Source organism: Pogona vitticeps, chromosome 3 (genome assembly GCF_051106095.1).
Source record: "Pogona vitticeps strain Pit_001003342236 chromosome 3, PviZW2.1, whole genome shotgun sequence".
NCBI lineage: Eukaryota > Metazoa > Chordata > Lepidosauria > Squamata > Agamidae > Pogona > Pogona vitticeps.
This window is the reverse complement of record NC_135785.1, coordinates 264,246,022-264,263,358: the sequence shown is the minus strand read 5'-3', so window position 1 is coordinate 264,263,358 and position 17,337 is coordinate 264,246,022. Positions and strand designations below refer to the sequence as shown.

General features: G+C 49.0%; 1 protein-coding gene across 2 annotated transcripts in view; it reads left to right on the top strand.

The window, feature by feature from the left end:
* The window catches only part of CLPB (ClpB family mitochondrial disaggregase), a 93,050-nt gene that overhangs the window by 51,171 nt on the left and 24,542 nt on the right, over nt 1-17,337 (top strand). For both annotated transcript variants that reach the window (XM_072993393.2, XM_078390559.1), the window contains exons 6-7: nt 6,042-6,139; nt 16,708-16,822. In XM_072993393.2, coding sequence (XP_072849494.2) covers nt 6,042-6,139; nt 16,708-16,822 — 213 coding nt within the window. The remainder of the gene's footprint in view (nt 1-6,041; nt 6,140-16,707; nt 16,823-17,337) is intronic.

The window sequence follows — 17,337 nt, the reverse complement described above, 5'->3', positions numbered from 1 at the left end:
AGCCCCACGTAGAGGACATTGCAGTAGTCAATTGAGCAGATGGCCAGGGCTTCCCTGCTTCTCAGCCGTTTTCCTCCGGTCTCCTGAGCTTTGGGACGGTGCCTGCTCCCGAATCAGCCCCTTGGTGCACCTCAGCCAGACGTCTGAGCTCTGACGGGCAGCCGTTGTCTTTCCTGGCTCTTCCTTGGATGTTGCCTGCCTGTGTTCCCTAGCAGATTCCCTTTCATGCACTAACACGGGCCTGATGGTGCTCAGCCTCTGACATCCTGAGATGGGTGCATCCAAGGTGCCACCGTAGTATTTGCTGTCGCTGCTTCCTAGTGGAGGAGAAGAGGTCACGGGGATGGGAGGTGAGGCCTGCTCTCCTAAGCATCTCTTGGGGCCTCTCTCTCTCTCTCTCTCTCTCTCTCTCTCTCTCTGTGTGTGTGTGTGCATGCGTGTGCGTGCTTTCTGCTCCAGAGCCTCAGCCCCCCCCCTTCCATTGGTCACAAGACAGTTGAGCCGTGGAGGTGCATAGCTAGCTGTGCCAAAGAGAGACGGTGAGGCCCAGGAATGCACGTAGGAAGAAACAAAGCTGCATGGACCAATGCAGCTTTGGGGTTGATCGTTAAGATTGAGGGACCTACGGGACGGTTGGAGTTGCATTTACAGGCTTCCTGGTCTGCGATGGTGCTTGAGGGTGCTGGAGGCTGAATGGTGCCAGGATGCAGAGAAGGAGGATGTTCTAGAGGCGTCTTCTCAACTGCAGGCCTTCTTTTATCCCTTTCTTAATGAAGCTATTACGGCTCTAGTGTGCTCCATAATTGAATAACTTGTCGGAGCTAACAGTAGCTAATCGCTAAGGGGCCATGGTGTGTCTGAGCATGGGTCCACTGATGCCACCAAGGAGTGCCCTGGTACCTCATCAGTTAGCTACAGTTGCTTGCAGCATATTATACAAACCTTATTTGAAAACCACTAGAGTTCCAGCCATTATATTTTTTAAAAAAATGGTGCTTTTTCTGAACAGATGTTGTCTTATATGGAGAATCTGTTCATTTGAAACCTTGTTGAAGGATAGCCAATGGATCAGAAGGCAACAAAGGCACGCACATACACACCCACCCCAAAAAAATACTTCCAACAAAAGTCAATAATTGTCATTATAGCTGCAGAAAACTGGGGGATGTCCAAACAACTGGCAGAAGAGAAGGCCAATCTCTCCTTGCTGAAATAAGCAAGTGTGTATGTCTGTGTGACGTGGATAGAAAGGATTTAAACAGTGATTCCCTGGCAGCAGGAAGGGGTGAATTTATTGTCCCCGGTGTGGGGCTCACGCTCGCTCGGCCTGCTTTTCAGAAGCTACCTGTGAAGTATTTCTGCTGCCCATCTTGGAAGCCCGTTTATTTTCCTGGAAAAGAGGGTGATCATGTTAATTCAATCAGAGGGAGGCTCAGGAGGACAGGAGTCTCTTCCTATTACTTTAACTAGCCATGCAGAGCTATAAGGATGTCGCGGCTTGTCAGGGATGATGGCTGATGACACAGCATCCTCCCTTGTGCGGCAAAGAGGGCCGATTCCTCTCCCCAGCGGTGGCTGGAATGGGTTTGGAGCGCCAAACGGGTCAGGCCGCAGCAAGCCACAACGTCCTGGGCTTCCTTGGGAGGTCACGTGGTGGCCTCTAAAGAGGTGCCATGGCCTTCAAGAGGAGGGCTTCACCGTCCGTTCCTCATTATCGGACAGGACAATCGCCGCGTTTGATCTTTGAGTGTATCTGGCTGGCTTTTCACCTGGCAGAAGTGCCGTCCGGGTATTTCTGGAATCACAAAGTTGGAAGAGAGGCCAAAGGCTCCGTGGCCCCACGCAGAAATGCGAGGGGATCTTGCTCACTTTTACAGCTCCACAAACCCACCAGCCAGGTGCCACGCGGCCACTGAGGTTCCAGCCGAAGCAAGCCAGAGGTTTCTCTCTGAGTCACCTGGCACTTTTGCTTTGTAATCACCTAGTGAAGTAATTCCAGATAGCTCAAGCAAGTGAGCCAAACTACATTCCCCCTCGCCAGCCCTATGTGCACAACAGAGTCACTAGTCACTAGAGCCCACCATGTGTTCTACTGAAAATGTAAGCAGAAATTCTTCATCAAATCCTTCCAAAAGCAACAATCATAATAATAGAGATGATGGTGACGATGATGACCGCTGTAAGAAGAAGCATTTGCAAGATCAGAGAGCTTCATATACATACTGTAATTTTTACGAGAGCCTTATAAGATAGGCCGGTTCTCTCACCTGGATATTGGAGCCAGGCCAAGGAACAAAGGGGGCGGAGAGGGAAGTTTGCGCAGGGCCGGTAAGTCCAGGGGTCACACACGATTTGAAGCGGTGACCTTGGTTCCATCGGGTCACAAATCCCACATTCAGATCTTGGTTGGGTGCTGTTTCTGCTTTTCTTCCTTCTAAACCAAATGAATTCTTTTAACTCTGCTTGCATTGTCTGTCCATGTTCATCCCTTGAACAACATCCTGACAGGGTTGACACCTGCACGCTAAAGAGACGGGCTGCAGGGGAGAGCAGCAGCTGCTCGTGCCGCTGGTGAGAAAGCTTAGGTGACGTTGAAGGACAAATGGAAGATGGAAAGGGAAGCGACAGAGAGGCAGAGGATGAGGGCGAGGATGCTTTATGCCCTGTCTTTCTGTGCTAGGTGCCCAGGGTAACCAACAGCAGCCCTTTAAACATACTATTAAAAAGTGAGGGAAGTAAAAGTCACTGGTAAGGGACATGGTCGCGTTGCGGGTTAAACCGCAGAAGCCTCTGTGCTGCAAGGTCAGAAGACCAGCAGTTATAATCCATGTGACAGAGTGAGCTCCCGTCGCTTGTCCCAGCTCCTGCAAACCTAGCTGTGTGAAAGCATGTAAAAATGCAAGTAGATAAATAGGGACCACTTCGGTGGGAAGGTCATGGCATTCTGAGTCTAGTCACACTGGCCACGTGACCACGGAAATGGTCTTCGGACAAAGACTGGCTCTGCAGCTTGGAGACGGGGATGAGCACTGAGCCCTAGAGTCGGACAAGGCTGGACTCAATGTCAAGGGGAACCTTTACCTTTACCTTTTAAGTTACTGGTGGAACTCATGATCATTTCAAAACTGGAGCAGAAGAAACAAGAACATTGCCGTCCCAAGCAACAAGCAGACTTTTGAAAAAGCAGACTGCGAGGACAGAATGGAACTTCTGAAATGAGCGGCTGCAAGATGTGAATTCCTCTGATGGGCGATGCCTCTGAAGCGGGACTAGGCCCATGTCACGACCCCATGGGGGTCCTGCAACCACCCTTTTGAGAGGTGGTCTGTCTTTTTATTTAGTATTATTATTATTGTTTTAGTGTGCAGTCTGTCTCTTCAGGGATTGGTGTTAGAGGCAAGCCAGTTATTGTGCCAGGGTTGGAGAAAAGGGAAGCCACTGCCCGGCCTGTGGCTCTGGTGGTCTTGTTCTGGTGGGTGGTCCAGAGGAGACCGACCTCCAGCTGGCCACCGCGGTGAACACGATGCTGTATGAGATGGAGGGAGCCCCTCGAGAGCAAGGGAGGCTGCGGTTCATACATTATCTGTAACACAAACGGGCACCCCTCCCACCTGACACCCCCCCCGACACAAGTTTGTAACAAAAGGGGGGGGGCAGTGTAGGAGTTGGGAAAGTCTCCCTCCCAACCTGGTTCCTTGAGTGAGCCGTCAGTCGGTCTCCTCCCCACTGGCTTCCTGCCTCCCCTTCCTCACCCCAAAGTTATTAACTAATGAAAGCCGTCCAGCCCGGGCATATACATCCATAATCCTTTCCCTGAGCCCCCTCTATTGACAGTTATCTGGGATCTGAAGGAATCCAAGACAAATGATTAAGAGGATGGAGTTAATAAAATTTGAAAAATTGAGACCTGTCACTCTGCTAAACTTTTTTCAATACCACCGACAGAAACATATTTCCCCAATGAGTGACCTTATGCAGCTGCTCGGGTTCGGTCTTGCTGCCGCAGCGCTAGCCATGAGTCGGCGGGCTATTTATCAAATATTATAAGCGGTGGGGGGCACTCCTTCTATGAGCAAAGTTGACAGTGGGAGGGAGGGTGGGGGCTTTGCGCGCACCACTCCCCCAGGCGTTGCCCAGGTGTTGATTCCCTGCCAGAGACAGGAGTGTGGGAGGTGACAAATGGTGTCCCATAAAGACGCTGAAAGACATACACCCCACGCACGCGCGCACTCAGCGGGCGTACAATAGCTAGTGAGGACTCCATGGCTGCGTTTGGAAGGCCTCCTATCTGTGGGACCAGCTGTCTCTGGACTGCGGTGGAGGCTGTGAGGTTAGGCTGGGGCTCGTAGGGAGACCAATGGCTCTCTGTCGGTGATGGCCCACCCAGGCGTCCTGACACACCGTGTTATTTATGACAGAATAATATTTTATTGCCGCTCGTACCGGAGGTGGAGATCGACCGGTTGTATGAGCCTGGTTCTATCAATTATTGCAGCAATTAGTCAAGTCGTCAAAGCCATTAACAGGGGAATTAGACCAATATTGGTTAGCCGTTATTAATAGATCAGCGGCCAGAAGTTTAGGTCTCGTAAGGTGGTGGTGGAGTTGGCCCCGAGGATGCACTCCTGCTGGGGCAGAGGAAATCGCCCTGTTTCTCTTCTTCCTCTTAACAACGGGTACATCCAGATGGGCAGCAAAAGAGCACGAGGAAAGGGTAGGGGACCACGTGGGGGTCACTGTCTCTTTGAAAAGATATTGAGTGGTCAGGAGAGGCAGTATATAATCCCACCTGTTCCACTCATATCCTTTATTGGATGTGACAAGGGCTCAGAACAGAAATTACTCTGAGCCGGACATTTATGGAGTGCATTTTTCAATCTGTAAGCAAATAGAGATCTCTTTATGCCGGCTCTTGGACCGAGCTAATCTCTGTCTGTCTCCCTGTCTGGCTTGGCCGCCTCCGTTTCACTTGGGTCCAGAGTAGCAGATAAGCCCACACCGGCTACCCAGTCGCCTTTACAGGCAGAACAAGATCAGAGGTTGATGCACGGAGAGGCGAGGTAGAAGATAAAATGTACACTTCAAAAAATAGCATAACTCCACAATGGAAATAAATGTACTCTCCTCCCCCCCCCACTCCATGCCACCTGTTATGACTCCCTGTGGTCTCCCCAGTCAGGCCTTGTCCTCTCACATCCCATCCAGGTCGGTAGGCTCAGTCTAGAGAATTTTTCCGGTCTTCCCTCTCCGCATGCCAAGCAGATGTTCCTATCCCTGTGTTTCTTCTTAGGTATAGAATTTGGCGGGGGGGGGAGGTACTTCTTTTGACTACAATACTCAGAACTCCTAGCCAGTGTGATCAGATAGGTGGCTGGTGGATTCTGGATTTTCTAGTCCAAAGAAGTAACTTTTCTAGGGTCTTGAGTGGGCACACCATTTCCGAATAAGAATTCCTTACTTACCTGTGAGCAGTCCACGAAAAACCTGCTCTTTTACATGAACAGCCTGTGCAACTGTGTGTGACACGTGGTGTGCATGGACTGTGTTGTTGTTGTTGTTGTTGTTGTTGTTGTTGTTGTTGTTGTTTCTCCCTTGGTGGTTCTTGAGTAGGCGATGCCAAATTCCCGTTCCCCTGGTGATAAAAGGTGAAGCGGAGGTCCCTTGGGTTTGCTAGCCGAGTCTCAGGGCATGGCAAGTGGCGAGGAGCCAAGGTGATTGACTCCTCCCGGACCTGTTGCTGTTTCCCAAGCCCTATTTTCTCCTTTGCCATCATGGCCTTGGTCTGGGGGTGGGGGTGATGCTCACGTACCCGTGGCGCCTCCTGTCCTTCCTAGCCCAGGCCTGTTGTTCATACTGACCTCTCCCTTTCATCGGCTCTCTTGGTATCTGTATGGGTCGCCATGGGTGGCACGTGATTCTTTTTGTGGTCCCAGGCCTGCTCAGAGCTGTGGTTGAAGAGGACTCGAGACAGCTTAGAGGCTGTAAAGCGGCCCATCGTCTGATTCTGTCCCACACCTTCTGTTCTGTTTGCTCCTTTTCAGGTGCCAACCCTTTGCAGAGAAATGAAATGGGGCATACGCCCATGGATTATGCCCGGGAGGGAGAAGTCATGAAATTCCTGAAGGCATCAGTCACAAAGGTGAGACATTCAAAGAGTCTCTCTATGTCTCTCCCTCTCTCTCTTTCTCTCTCTCTATATATACTATGTATATATGTATATACAGTGGTGCCTTGCAAGACAGCTTCTTCTATGGATGTGCCTCGCAAGACGAATGAATTATTTTCGTCTTGCGAGGTTCCCATAGGAATGCATTGCAATGCATTCCTATGGGAAACCGCTTCCCGCAAGACGAAAATTTCGCAAGATAGCGCTACTCGTGGAACAAATTACATTTGTTTTGCGAGGCACCACTGTGTGTGTGTGTGTGTGTGTGTTTATTTATCTGTCTGTCTGTCTGTCTGATGGGCATCCTTCAGTCTCGAAAGACTATGGTAGCGTGCTGTCTGTCTGTCTATCTATCTGTTTTTTGTGAGCTTCTCTTTCTTTAATCTTGAGCAGGACTTTGAGGGTGAGAGAGACTCTTGGTCTCCCAGAGGAGGTTGCAAATCTTCTCTGTGCTCTAAATTTCTGATCTTAACTGGCTTTGCAGAGAAGTTCCACAAAGCAGCCTTTCAAGTCAACCTGAGTTGTCATCTTAAGTGCCCGTTCTGTCCTTCAGAGATGGGCAAGGGAGGGCATGGAGATGCAGATAAGCAGGTCTGGGATCCTGCCCAGTTAGTTTTTATTTCCTCGTGGCGGGGGGACACACCTGGAACTACCATAGCATTTTCTGAAACCAGCTAAAAGGCCCCTCCAGAGTCACACTGGTCTTTCTTAATGCCATGCGGGTGCTTCCGTGGGCACCATTGTGGGGCCTCCAAGTCACCTTCAGGGCTAAAATATTCTTTCTTGCCCTATAGTTGGCTGGCTGATGGGGGCAGTTGGGTGTGAATGGGGGCGTAGTCGAGGCTAGGAGCCGGGGAGCCCTCCTTAGCAGCTGCTTCTATGGTCAGGACTTTGTACCACCAAGGAAGGGTCGCAAATAAATAAATAAATAAACCTCCATGCCTCTGGCTAAGCTGCTGGGAAGCACCTCCACAGGGAGGGTGGTGGCTTGCTAAAAATACTGGTTTTCTCCAGCCCTCTGGTCATTGGCTCTTCTTGCCCTCCCTTTTTCTGCTATCCATCAGCTGATTGTGCCCTTTTTTTGGCCAAATTCAGGCAACTTCAGAAGGGATCTGAGTGTACTCTAGCCTTGGTGGTCGTGTAACGCTGCCACCGCAAAGCCAGAAAAGTCACTCTTCCTCCCCCAGAGGGGGACGGGACAAGCTCTTTGGCTGATCCCGTTCATGTCGAAAGTGGGGCTTGCCTGCGGGCGTCCTGCTGAGCATGCCCCCACCTGCACTCACCTGGGGATAGAGCTTGGACGCCATGGTGAGAGTCGTCATATTTTTATAAAGAAGGCATGAGCCGTTTCACTCTTAAATCTGTACGAGCAGCAAAGAAAGAGAAGAGAGAAGGGCTTGCTGAGTTTAAGGGGTCTCTGGAGCTTGCCTCTATGAAGCCGAGCTGCCTGTTGATTTATAAATGGTTGGAAAACCATCACCTACAAACTCTTTGGACAGTGAGAAAAGAACTGTGCAGATAGGCACATCAGCGTTGCTGAAACCACCCTCTCCATCTCGACGTGCATATTTTAAAAAGTGTTCTTCAGAGCCACTCAGTGGTGAATATCAGCTAAGTGGTACAGCCTCACTCCTCGCCCCGCCAAGAGCCTTTGAGAATTTACTGCCCATTTTAATCGCTGCTGGAGAATGAGGTGGTGGCACTATTAACAAGATAGACACACCCCGTCAAGTTTTCTTGGATGCGCTGGTGACAGAGCAGCAACAGGTATCCATATGTGGATGCCGTTGGTTCTTAAGAAGGTTGTCTCCTCACTCATTCAAGGAGGGTCTTGCTGTCCTGGTTAGCAACATCAGCATTCAGAGCCACCTCTGGCGTGGGAGGTCCGTGAGCAGCGGTTGGGCTGGCTGGGGATCTGATTGCACGTGGAGGAGGCTGGGCACCGGCCCCCTCGCCCTGCTGCTCCTCGTTTCTGCCGTCTCATGTTTTTTTACATTGCGTTTTATTCATTTTTTAAAAACTTATATACCACCTCATGAACTATTCTGGGCAGTTTGCACCAAGTTTGAAACATCATCATCATATTGTGCTAAGTAAAAAAACAGATAAACCCAAAAATTCCCAAGAGGCATATGTTGTAAAATAAAAAGTGGAGCGCAAAGCATGTAAACGCACAAAACAAACAGGAAAAACGCCTCTTGGTAAAGCAGTTTTTTTTCTTCCAAATGTGGGGGCCGGGGCGGAACCAGGCGCAGCTCCATCTGAAGCTGGCTCCCAAATGTTGGTGGTGCCACCTCAGAGAAGGCCCTCTTTCTGGTGGATGATTTCCTGGCTTCCTTTGGGGTGGCTACTCAGAGGAGCCTGGCCTGGGAGGACCTGATGGAGCCCGCAGATTGCTCTGGGGAAAGACGTTATGACAGGCCAGGTGCTCCCAATCCTGGAAGGGCTTATTATAGAGGAGCATCAGTACCTAGAGCCTGATCCAGGAGGCAACAGGTAACCAGTGAACACCAGCCAGGACTGGGGAAACATGACCAGACTTGCTCACTCTCCAGTATGGCTGCTGCCTCCTGGACCCACTGCCATCCCAAGGGAAGGCCCACGAGGAGGAGAGCATGGCAGTCATTTGTAGGGGAAGGCAGTCGCTTTCTACGGTTAGTAGCTTTATGAGACTGAATGGCTCTGGATAGCCAGCTGCCTCACCTCGGAAGCCATGGGCATGGGGTGGGCCCCCCAGGCCCCTCTGGACACGGAGCTTGGCCTCTAGGGTGCTTGTGATCCGCTGCTGGTTTAGAAGGAGAGTTTGTGCGTGAAGGGGATCAGAAGCAATTTCCCCCTGGAGATGGAACAGACTACCATTGAATCAGAAGGGCCTCTGGATTTGAAGGCCCTTGGGGACATGGCAGGGTCTGAAATTATCCCTACATAGTGGTAGGCCATCGTTTGGAACCTTCAGAGAAAACCCTATAAAGCCATCAGTTCTTGTCCTGCTCTCCTTGCGTGAAGTCGTGTACAAGCCACAGGCGAGAGGAAGGCTGTCTTCTGTCTTTTCCGACTATAGCAGCTGCAAAAACCGCAAGCTTCCTATGATTTTGGGACACGCGGTGTGGTAACCAGGCCAGCTCCCTGTGCCATTTGACACATCGGGTTTCCTGATCCAGTAACTCTGTGCACCAGTGCAGTTGTTAAACAGCACCTGCTTCTCTGGGGGTTCTCCACTTTGTGTTTGGGGGGGGGAGACACCCAGCTCCCTTCTTTCTATAGGAGGTGGACTCTTCTTTGCCCTCAGTAGCTGTCAGAGCATCTCTCCCTCCTGCCATCCTCCCTCCCCTCCCAATCCTTGATCCTTTGGGTGGCCACGCCAGGGGTCGCCAACCAGTAACGGGGCCTTCTCGGTGGTGGCCTCCCCACTCTGGAACTCTCTTCCTCTGGAGGTGCGATGGGCTCCCTCCGTCCTGAGCAAGTTCAAACCTGGCTTTTCCCCCCCAGACCTTGACAAGCTTCTCCCTAATTTTGCCATAAGTTTGCGCTGGCTCATGGTTTGCCACTCTGAGTCTTGGGCTGTTTGTTAGACCGGAGGCTTGATAAGGAGTTTTCCTTTTTGTGTGTTCATTTTTAAAATTCTGTTGTTATTTTCTGGAAGCCGCCCAGAGTGTTGGCCTGTCCAGGAAATGGGTGGGGTGTACGTCTAGACAAACAGACCCCCCTGGCAGGTAGCAGAGCCCAGTTTTCCTTTACTGTTTTGCAGGGTACAGACAAGTTGGCGCAATAGGCTCTTTCTCGTCTTGCGTTCTTGCATTCATCTTGTTGCCACGAGAGTGTGGTTGGTTTGCTTCCTCCAACTTTGCCCACGTGGCAGTCTTTGACCGTTGCTTCGGTTCCAAGGGCTTTTGCCTGATTTGCCTGGGGATGGCGGAGGCTGCCCAAGTAGAGAACCCCGCGGTGCCCGTGTTTTCACCTGCCAGGCATCTGTTGACAGCCTGAAAGCCTCTGTGAACAGAATTCTATACGTTCTCTTGAATTTTCCCTTTCAGAGGGATAGCTATGTCAGGCTGCTGCAAGTCAAACGAGTGTCTTTCACAGCTTGCTTGAAAATGGGCAGGTTATTGGAGGGAGAAGCCTTCCCAGGCTGGAACCTGCCAGGTTGAGTACACTGATACCTTGAAGACGGTCTCTGCCTCCACCCCAGTCCAGGAGTCCATTTGGTCTGTTCTACGTTAGAGCAATTGTTCACTCTGTTCCCTGCGGGCCACAAGATAAGCAAAAAAGGGTGTAAATCGCAGGAAACCCGCCTGAAGATAACCGGAGGAGCAGTCTTCCAAAGGAGCAGGCTGCCTGGGAGGATGTATTTTAAAAATCTGCCTTCTTGAAGGATATCATGTAAGGCAGTAGGAATTGATGCCTTCTTCGATCAGGACTTCCTGGGAATGATCTGTGGGTGCCTTTCAGGGAAATGTATCTTCTTCCTTACCGGAGTGCCTATGACTTCTCTAAGGAGCACTCTCTGCCTTAATGCAAAGATTACATCCATTTTTCTAAAATTCCCTTTTTTCCCCCTTCGCTGCTAAAGGAGCTGGTTGGTCTGCTTTCTCTTTTGTTTGCCAAAAAGGAAGCCGTGCCTCCAGCAGCTCAGGGTGTGCCAGGCCTCTTGCCTCCGCAAATCTTCCCGTAAATGGAGCTGTGACTGGGAGGGATGCCAGCCTTGTTAATGAGCAATAAAAGGCAGAGAACGCAATTACCTGGCCCAGGAAAGAGCCTTCTGTCCCTGTCTGAAGGTGAGGCCTCCTGGCAGAACTCACCGAGCATGTGGCCCTCAGCGCTCCGGTGGTTTCTTGAGTCCCCGTCAGAGAGGCTGAGGGCCCCTAAGCAGCAACACGGAGCACTTGGAGGCTGAACATGGATCCCCCTCGCCCAGCATCATCTATGAAACGAATTGGCCGCCGTGGTCCACGGAGTTTCAGGCAGAGTCCTTTTCCGGGAGACTCCAGGACTGAACCTGGGGCCTCCCAGCTTTGGAGCAGAGGGTCTTCTTGCTAGTTAGCTGTGGCCTCTTCCCTCGGGGCTCGCCCTCTGTGCCTTTATAAGCTGTCATTGCTCTTCTTCAAGAGATGCCACATGGACAGAGTCTTTCCCTTTGCTCGGTGATCTGCAGAACGACCCACCAGGTTCTAAATTGCTGCTTATGAGCCTGTTCATCGCGTGGGTGGCCCAGACCATTCCTAGGTGCTTCTGGATCAGTCGTAGGTGGGTCTCTCATGCCATCGACCCTGCAGTCCTTCTGGAAGACCTCTGACGGAATCTGCTTTGCGATGGTATCCCTCCTACCTGAAGGATTACAGGGGACCTCCACTCCATCACACAGGGTGTGGCCTGCTGCGTCCTGCAAAGATGCCTGTTGCCATTTCTTGTCGCTCTTCTCCTGTTGTCAGTGTGGACCTTTCTTGGGACTCAGTTCAGAAGCATTCGCTCATGCACCATACAGTTTGTTGAATGGGTTAGGAAGCCCACCTGCCTCGGCCGCTGAGAGCCCAGCTGATGGGGGGGGCTTCTGGCCCTCTCCAAGCTCCCCTTAATGATCCTTTTAGGGTTCTCTGGGTTGTGATCTATGGATTGAGGCCATGGCAAGACATTTTTCACAGAGGTCTCTTTTCCCGAAGAAGGTACTTATGGTGAGTTCCTGAGAGATAACAACAGTCTCGCTTGTGAAACCCGAGTTATGGGACTCTTTTTCCCCAGTGTGTTGCAGTATCAAATCAGGCAGGATATCAAGATTTTTTTTGTTCTGTTTTGCTTTTGCCTTACAAAAACAGTTGCACATGTTATTCTGTCCCATGAATTTTTCCTCATTTATTAGAAATGGAACAAAAGCCAGAAACCTGCCTTCAGCAGACACATGCATGTGGGGTGAGGTGGGGACAATAAAATTAGATTCTAAACAAGTGTAAGGAACGATGACAGGCTTTTGCATTTTGAGTGTTTCCACTCCATGCCAGTCAAAACACATAAACAGTCTCTGGTTTTCTTGATGTTTACTGAGAAATAAGCCCCATTCGGTCTGATTCCAAGGTAAATGTGTGCAAGATTGCCTCCTCTGCAGAATGTTCTTGTTGCCATTCACAGCATCATGTTGCCGTGAGTTCCGCAGGCTGATGCCATTTTTTTTAAAAAAAAAAAGCCTGGACTCGTAGTCTGACCGTTGCTTTCAACCCTCATTCTGGATTTTAGTTATCCTGAGAGGGAGGGAGGGAAGGCACAGTTCCTCAGAATGTTGTTTTTTAAACATTTCTGACTCACCAGAAGGACCAGGGATGGGAAGGGAAGTTTCCTCACTGGTATTTGAGATTTTATTTAGCCCCTCAGTATGCCTGTCTGGATAATAATATATGTTATAACTAAGCTGATTTTATGTGGTATTTTCTTTTGAAATGTTTTTTTTTAAATAGAAAGGCAAGGGAAAAGGGATTGGCCTATATATTTAGGAAGACATAGATCTATTGGTGAGGCTGAAGCCATTTGCAGCTGGTGATATATGCAGAGCCTGGGGGAGCAAAGCAACACCGGTGGGGCTCTGGATTCAATCCAGCAAGTTGTGCTCCGCTGGGATCAGCCAGGAAGTTATTGCTCCATATTGAAGCATCAGGAGCGATGGGGGTGTCTTGGTGACATGCTAGACAGATAGCAGCAGCCCAAATTGGATCGGTCGCTTGCTATTTATTTTTTTAAAACTTCTGTCAAGGTCACTACCATAATGGGAAAACACTCGCAAACTGGTGGAAGGCTTGGGGTGGTGGTTCTGGAGCTTTCCTGGTATTGTCCACAGCTGGGGGGAGGAAGCAAAGCAGGGGCCACCATTCTGTTTCTTAAAAAGCTGTGGTGTTGTTGCTGGCCCTTTCACGGATTGCTGCTTTGTCGTGGCGAAGGGACTTGAGTAATTCAGAGAAGCTATGGGCTATGCCGTGCAGGGACACCCAAGATGGATAAGTCATAGTGGAGAGTTCTGAATAAACATGATCCACCTGGAGTAGGAATTGGCAATGCCACTCCAGTATCTTTGCCAAGAAAACTACATGGACAGAAGCCAAAGGCTGAAAGATATGACGCTAGAAGATGAGCCCCTTAGGTCGGAAGGCGTCCAACATGCTACTGAGGAAGAGCAGAGGACAAGGACAAGTAGCTCCAGAACTAATGAAGTGGTTGGGCCAAAGCCAAAAGGACGCTCAGCTGTGGACACGCCTGGAAGTGAAAGGAAAGTCCGATGCTCCAAAGAAAAATACTGCATAGGAACTGGGAATGTAAGATCTATGAACCTTGGTAAGCTGGATGTGGTCAAACAGTAGATGGCAAGAATAAACATTGACATTCTGGGAGTCAGTGAGCTAAAATTGATGGGAATGGGTGAATTCAATTCAGATGATTATCATATCTACTATTGTGGGCACGAATCCCGTTGAAGAAATGGACTAGCCCTCATAGTTAACAAAAGAGTGGGAAAAGCTGTACTGGGATACAATCTCAAAAATGATAGAATGATTTCAATACAAATCCAAGGCGGATCTTTCAACATCACAGTAAGCCACATTTATGGACCAACTACCGATGCTGAAGACGCTGAAATTGACCAATTCTATGAAGACTTATAACACCTTCTGGAACTGACACCAAAGAAAGATGTTCTTTTCATTCTAGGGGATTGGAATGCTGACAAACCTAGACGGCATCTTAAAAAGCAGAGACATCACCTTGCCGACGAATATCTGCATAGTCAAAACTATGGTTTTTCCAGTAGTGATGTGTGGAAGCGAGAGCTGGACCATAAAGAAGGTTGATGCTGAAGAATTGATGCTTTTGAATTGTGGTGCTGGAGGAGACTCTTGGGAGTCCCCTGGACTGCAAGGAGAACAAAACTATCCATTTTGAAGGAAATCAACACTGAATGGTCACTGGAAGGACAGATCCTGAAGCTGAGGCTCCAGTACTTTGGCCATCTCATGAGAAGACTCCCTAGAAAAGACCCTGATGTTGGGAAAGTGTGAAGTCAAGGGGAGAAGGGGACGACAGAGGACGAGATGGATGAATAATGTCACCGAAGTGACCAACAGGAATTTGACCCAACTCTGGGAGGCCATGGAAGACAGGAGGGCCTGGCGTGCTCTGGTCCATGGGGTCATGAAAATGCCATGCATTTTCAGGAATCTGTGGCAGCGTTCAGGACTCTTGTCTTCCTGTTTAATCTGAAATAATTCTAGTTTGGAACAGAGCAGAAATGAAGAAGACGCCCTACCCTCTGAATCCCAATATGTAATCTTGTGATTTACCATTTACTTGGATTCATGAGCAGATATGGTTCCCTTACTTGTGAGCCTTCCAGACCATGCCAGTGATGGTTCAGAGATCATATTCAAGGAACAGCCAGACTGTGGCTCAGGGTGCTTTCACGGTGCATTCTTGTGCAGCTCCTGGCTCCCTCTTTAAGATGTCAGGGGAGCTCACAGTCCATCCCTCCTGCAGACTCTCGGGCTAGAAGCGTCTCTGAGGGCAGAGGAGAAGCGCCTTCCAGCACACACAGATCATTGGCATAATCAAAGAGGCAGCCTGTAGGGAAGAGGAGAAGGTCAGGGCTGCAGAAGGAGCACGGAGTGAGAAGGAGACAAAACCAGCTGCCTACAGGTCTCGAAGAGCACAGAAAGGAGTCTACCCTTCAACACTGTGCAAAGGAAGAAGAGCCCATTCAGCAAAACCATGCCCGTCATCCTGCCTGCCCGCCCGCCCTCACCACAAGGGAAGACTGCCCTCCCATGAGACAGGTGCCTGGCATCCTCCTCAGAGGCATTTAAATGCCCAGCTAATAGCTTCCTATTCCAGCCACTGGGCAGGGTGTGATGAGAGCAGTACGGCCATCGAACCCATGATCTTGTGAGGTGGTGAGCTCCCCAATGCTAGAGGCATGCAAGAGGAATTGAGACAACCACCTGGCAGATCTCCTTTGGTTTGGATTGCTGCTTTGAGCAGAGGGCTGGACTTGATGACCTTAGAGGCCCCTTCCAGCTCAATTATTCTAGGTTTTTTATTGCTGATTTTGAACTTTCATTGCTGGCTACTCACATATTTTCATTTTTAGTTTTTAACATCAGTGAGTTAGGTACCTGGCTGCAGAGTCAGAGGTTGGAAGTTCAATTCACCCACTGTGTCTGCTTCTGGTAGAGCCAGCCTGGGTGGCCTTGGGCAAGCTGCATAGTCCCAGAAAGAAGGACCGGTAAACCTGAGTATCCTATACTTGGAAAACCTTGAAAAGGTGGCCATAAGCCAGAATTTAGCTCTAATGGTGTGATTTCTGAGATCTGCAACTGCTTATAGTACTGTGTGAAGTTTCTTGATATGGTTCCCGAAGCCCCAATGACGATGGGGACCATTGAAGTGTGTTTCTTCCACAGGCGAGTTGTTTCGATGGCCAGGTCTCTGTCCTTGATTAGTTTTTCCAATTCTTTATTTTCAACTCTGGCATCCCCTGGAATTGCAATGTCAATGATCCAGACCTTTCTTAATTCTATTACTACTACTGCATGTCTTATGTGTTATGTTCAAGGTGTCTGTCTGTTTGGATCCGGAAATCCCACAAGATCGGAACTTCCTCATTTTCTGACACAGTTTTTACCATTCCCACAAGTTTTTGGAGTCCGACGAGTTCTCTTTTTTGCGTAACAGCCAGTGCACTAACTTTGTGCCACTCTGTCATGTCTAACTTTGTAATCTGTTTGTGCAATCTTTGGACATTCACAGATGAGGTGTGACACTGCTTCATCTTTTTCTTGGCAGAGCCTACATTTGCTGTTAACACTAATTCCTTGGATCTTAGCATTCATCACATTGGTTTGGAGTTCGCTCTCTCTCTCTCTCTCTCAAATTCCACTGTTTTCAAGCTGATATAATTGCTTTCTCATATTTTCAGCCAAACCCCGATTCTTGTCATTAGGGTTGCAGCACTTCTCTCTCTCTCTCTCTCTCTCTCTCTCTCTCTCTCTCTCTCTCTCTCACACACACACACACACACACACACACACACACACACACACACACACACACAGAGAGAGAGAGAGAGAGAGAGAGAGAGAGAGAGAGAGAGCATTGCTCAGATGATCTTTTCTGAAGGATCATTTTCTTCTGCCGCCTACCTGCTAATTTATGGTTTTGATCTTTCCCTGCCGCTATGGAATCTGCTCTGATTCTGAGAATGTTTCTATCGCTGGTTTTGTATGTGTCTGTTACTTGCTCTTGAAGTGGGGTTGATTCCTCTAGAAATTAACAGTATGAACAGAAAAGAAACACTGTAATAGGTTATCAAGGTAGGTTGGGGAGATTTACATCTTGAAAAGCAGAATACGAATAATAGATAAAAGATGAAATAATAGATAATAATAAATATCCAGACAACTTTAAACCAGGTCCTAAGGGACCTTGTCTCACAAGCAAACTTGTACTGAAGCTCTTTGACCTCTTTTGAAGCCGGCTGATTTCTCACTTCTTTTCCCCTTCACTTTCTGCAGTTTCAGGAAGAGCAACGAAAGAGAGAAATCGAGGAACGGCGAAGGTTTCCCCTGGAGCAGAGGCTGCGGGAACATATCATTGGGCAGGAGAGTGCCATAGCAACTGTTGGAGCAGGTAAGGTTTCAGGGCGTGTATTTTGTGAACCTGATGCTCTGTATGTCCTTCTGAGAAGCTCAAAGTGGACAGAATGAGTGAACGTCCCAGGGGGTGATTGGGTGCACAAGCGGAATATGCGTTATTCATGACATTTTAATACCGCCTTATAGGATCAGGTCCTCATGAAGTGTTTCACTCGATAACATACTGCAACTATTAGCTTCTAAAGCTTATGCCTCCAGGTCAGACAGACAGAATTAAATTGGAGGTGGTATTTTAAAAATTGGAAATACAGGAGAAAAGAAAAGGCTTTATCGGCAAGGCAACAAAGCTAAACGTAATCTTAATTTATAGCAAAATTAGTAGTAAAATACTGGCAGCACAAAAAGCAAAGCAGGAATGAGTTTTTATGGTCCTCTTAGAGATGCTCAGAATGGAGGCACTGCAGAGTTCAGTGGGCAGAAAGTTCCAGAACCGTGGATATCAGATTTTCCTCCCTAAAGGACACCCTCTTTGAATTCTATAGTTTTACC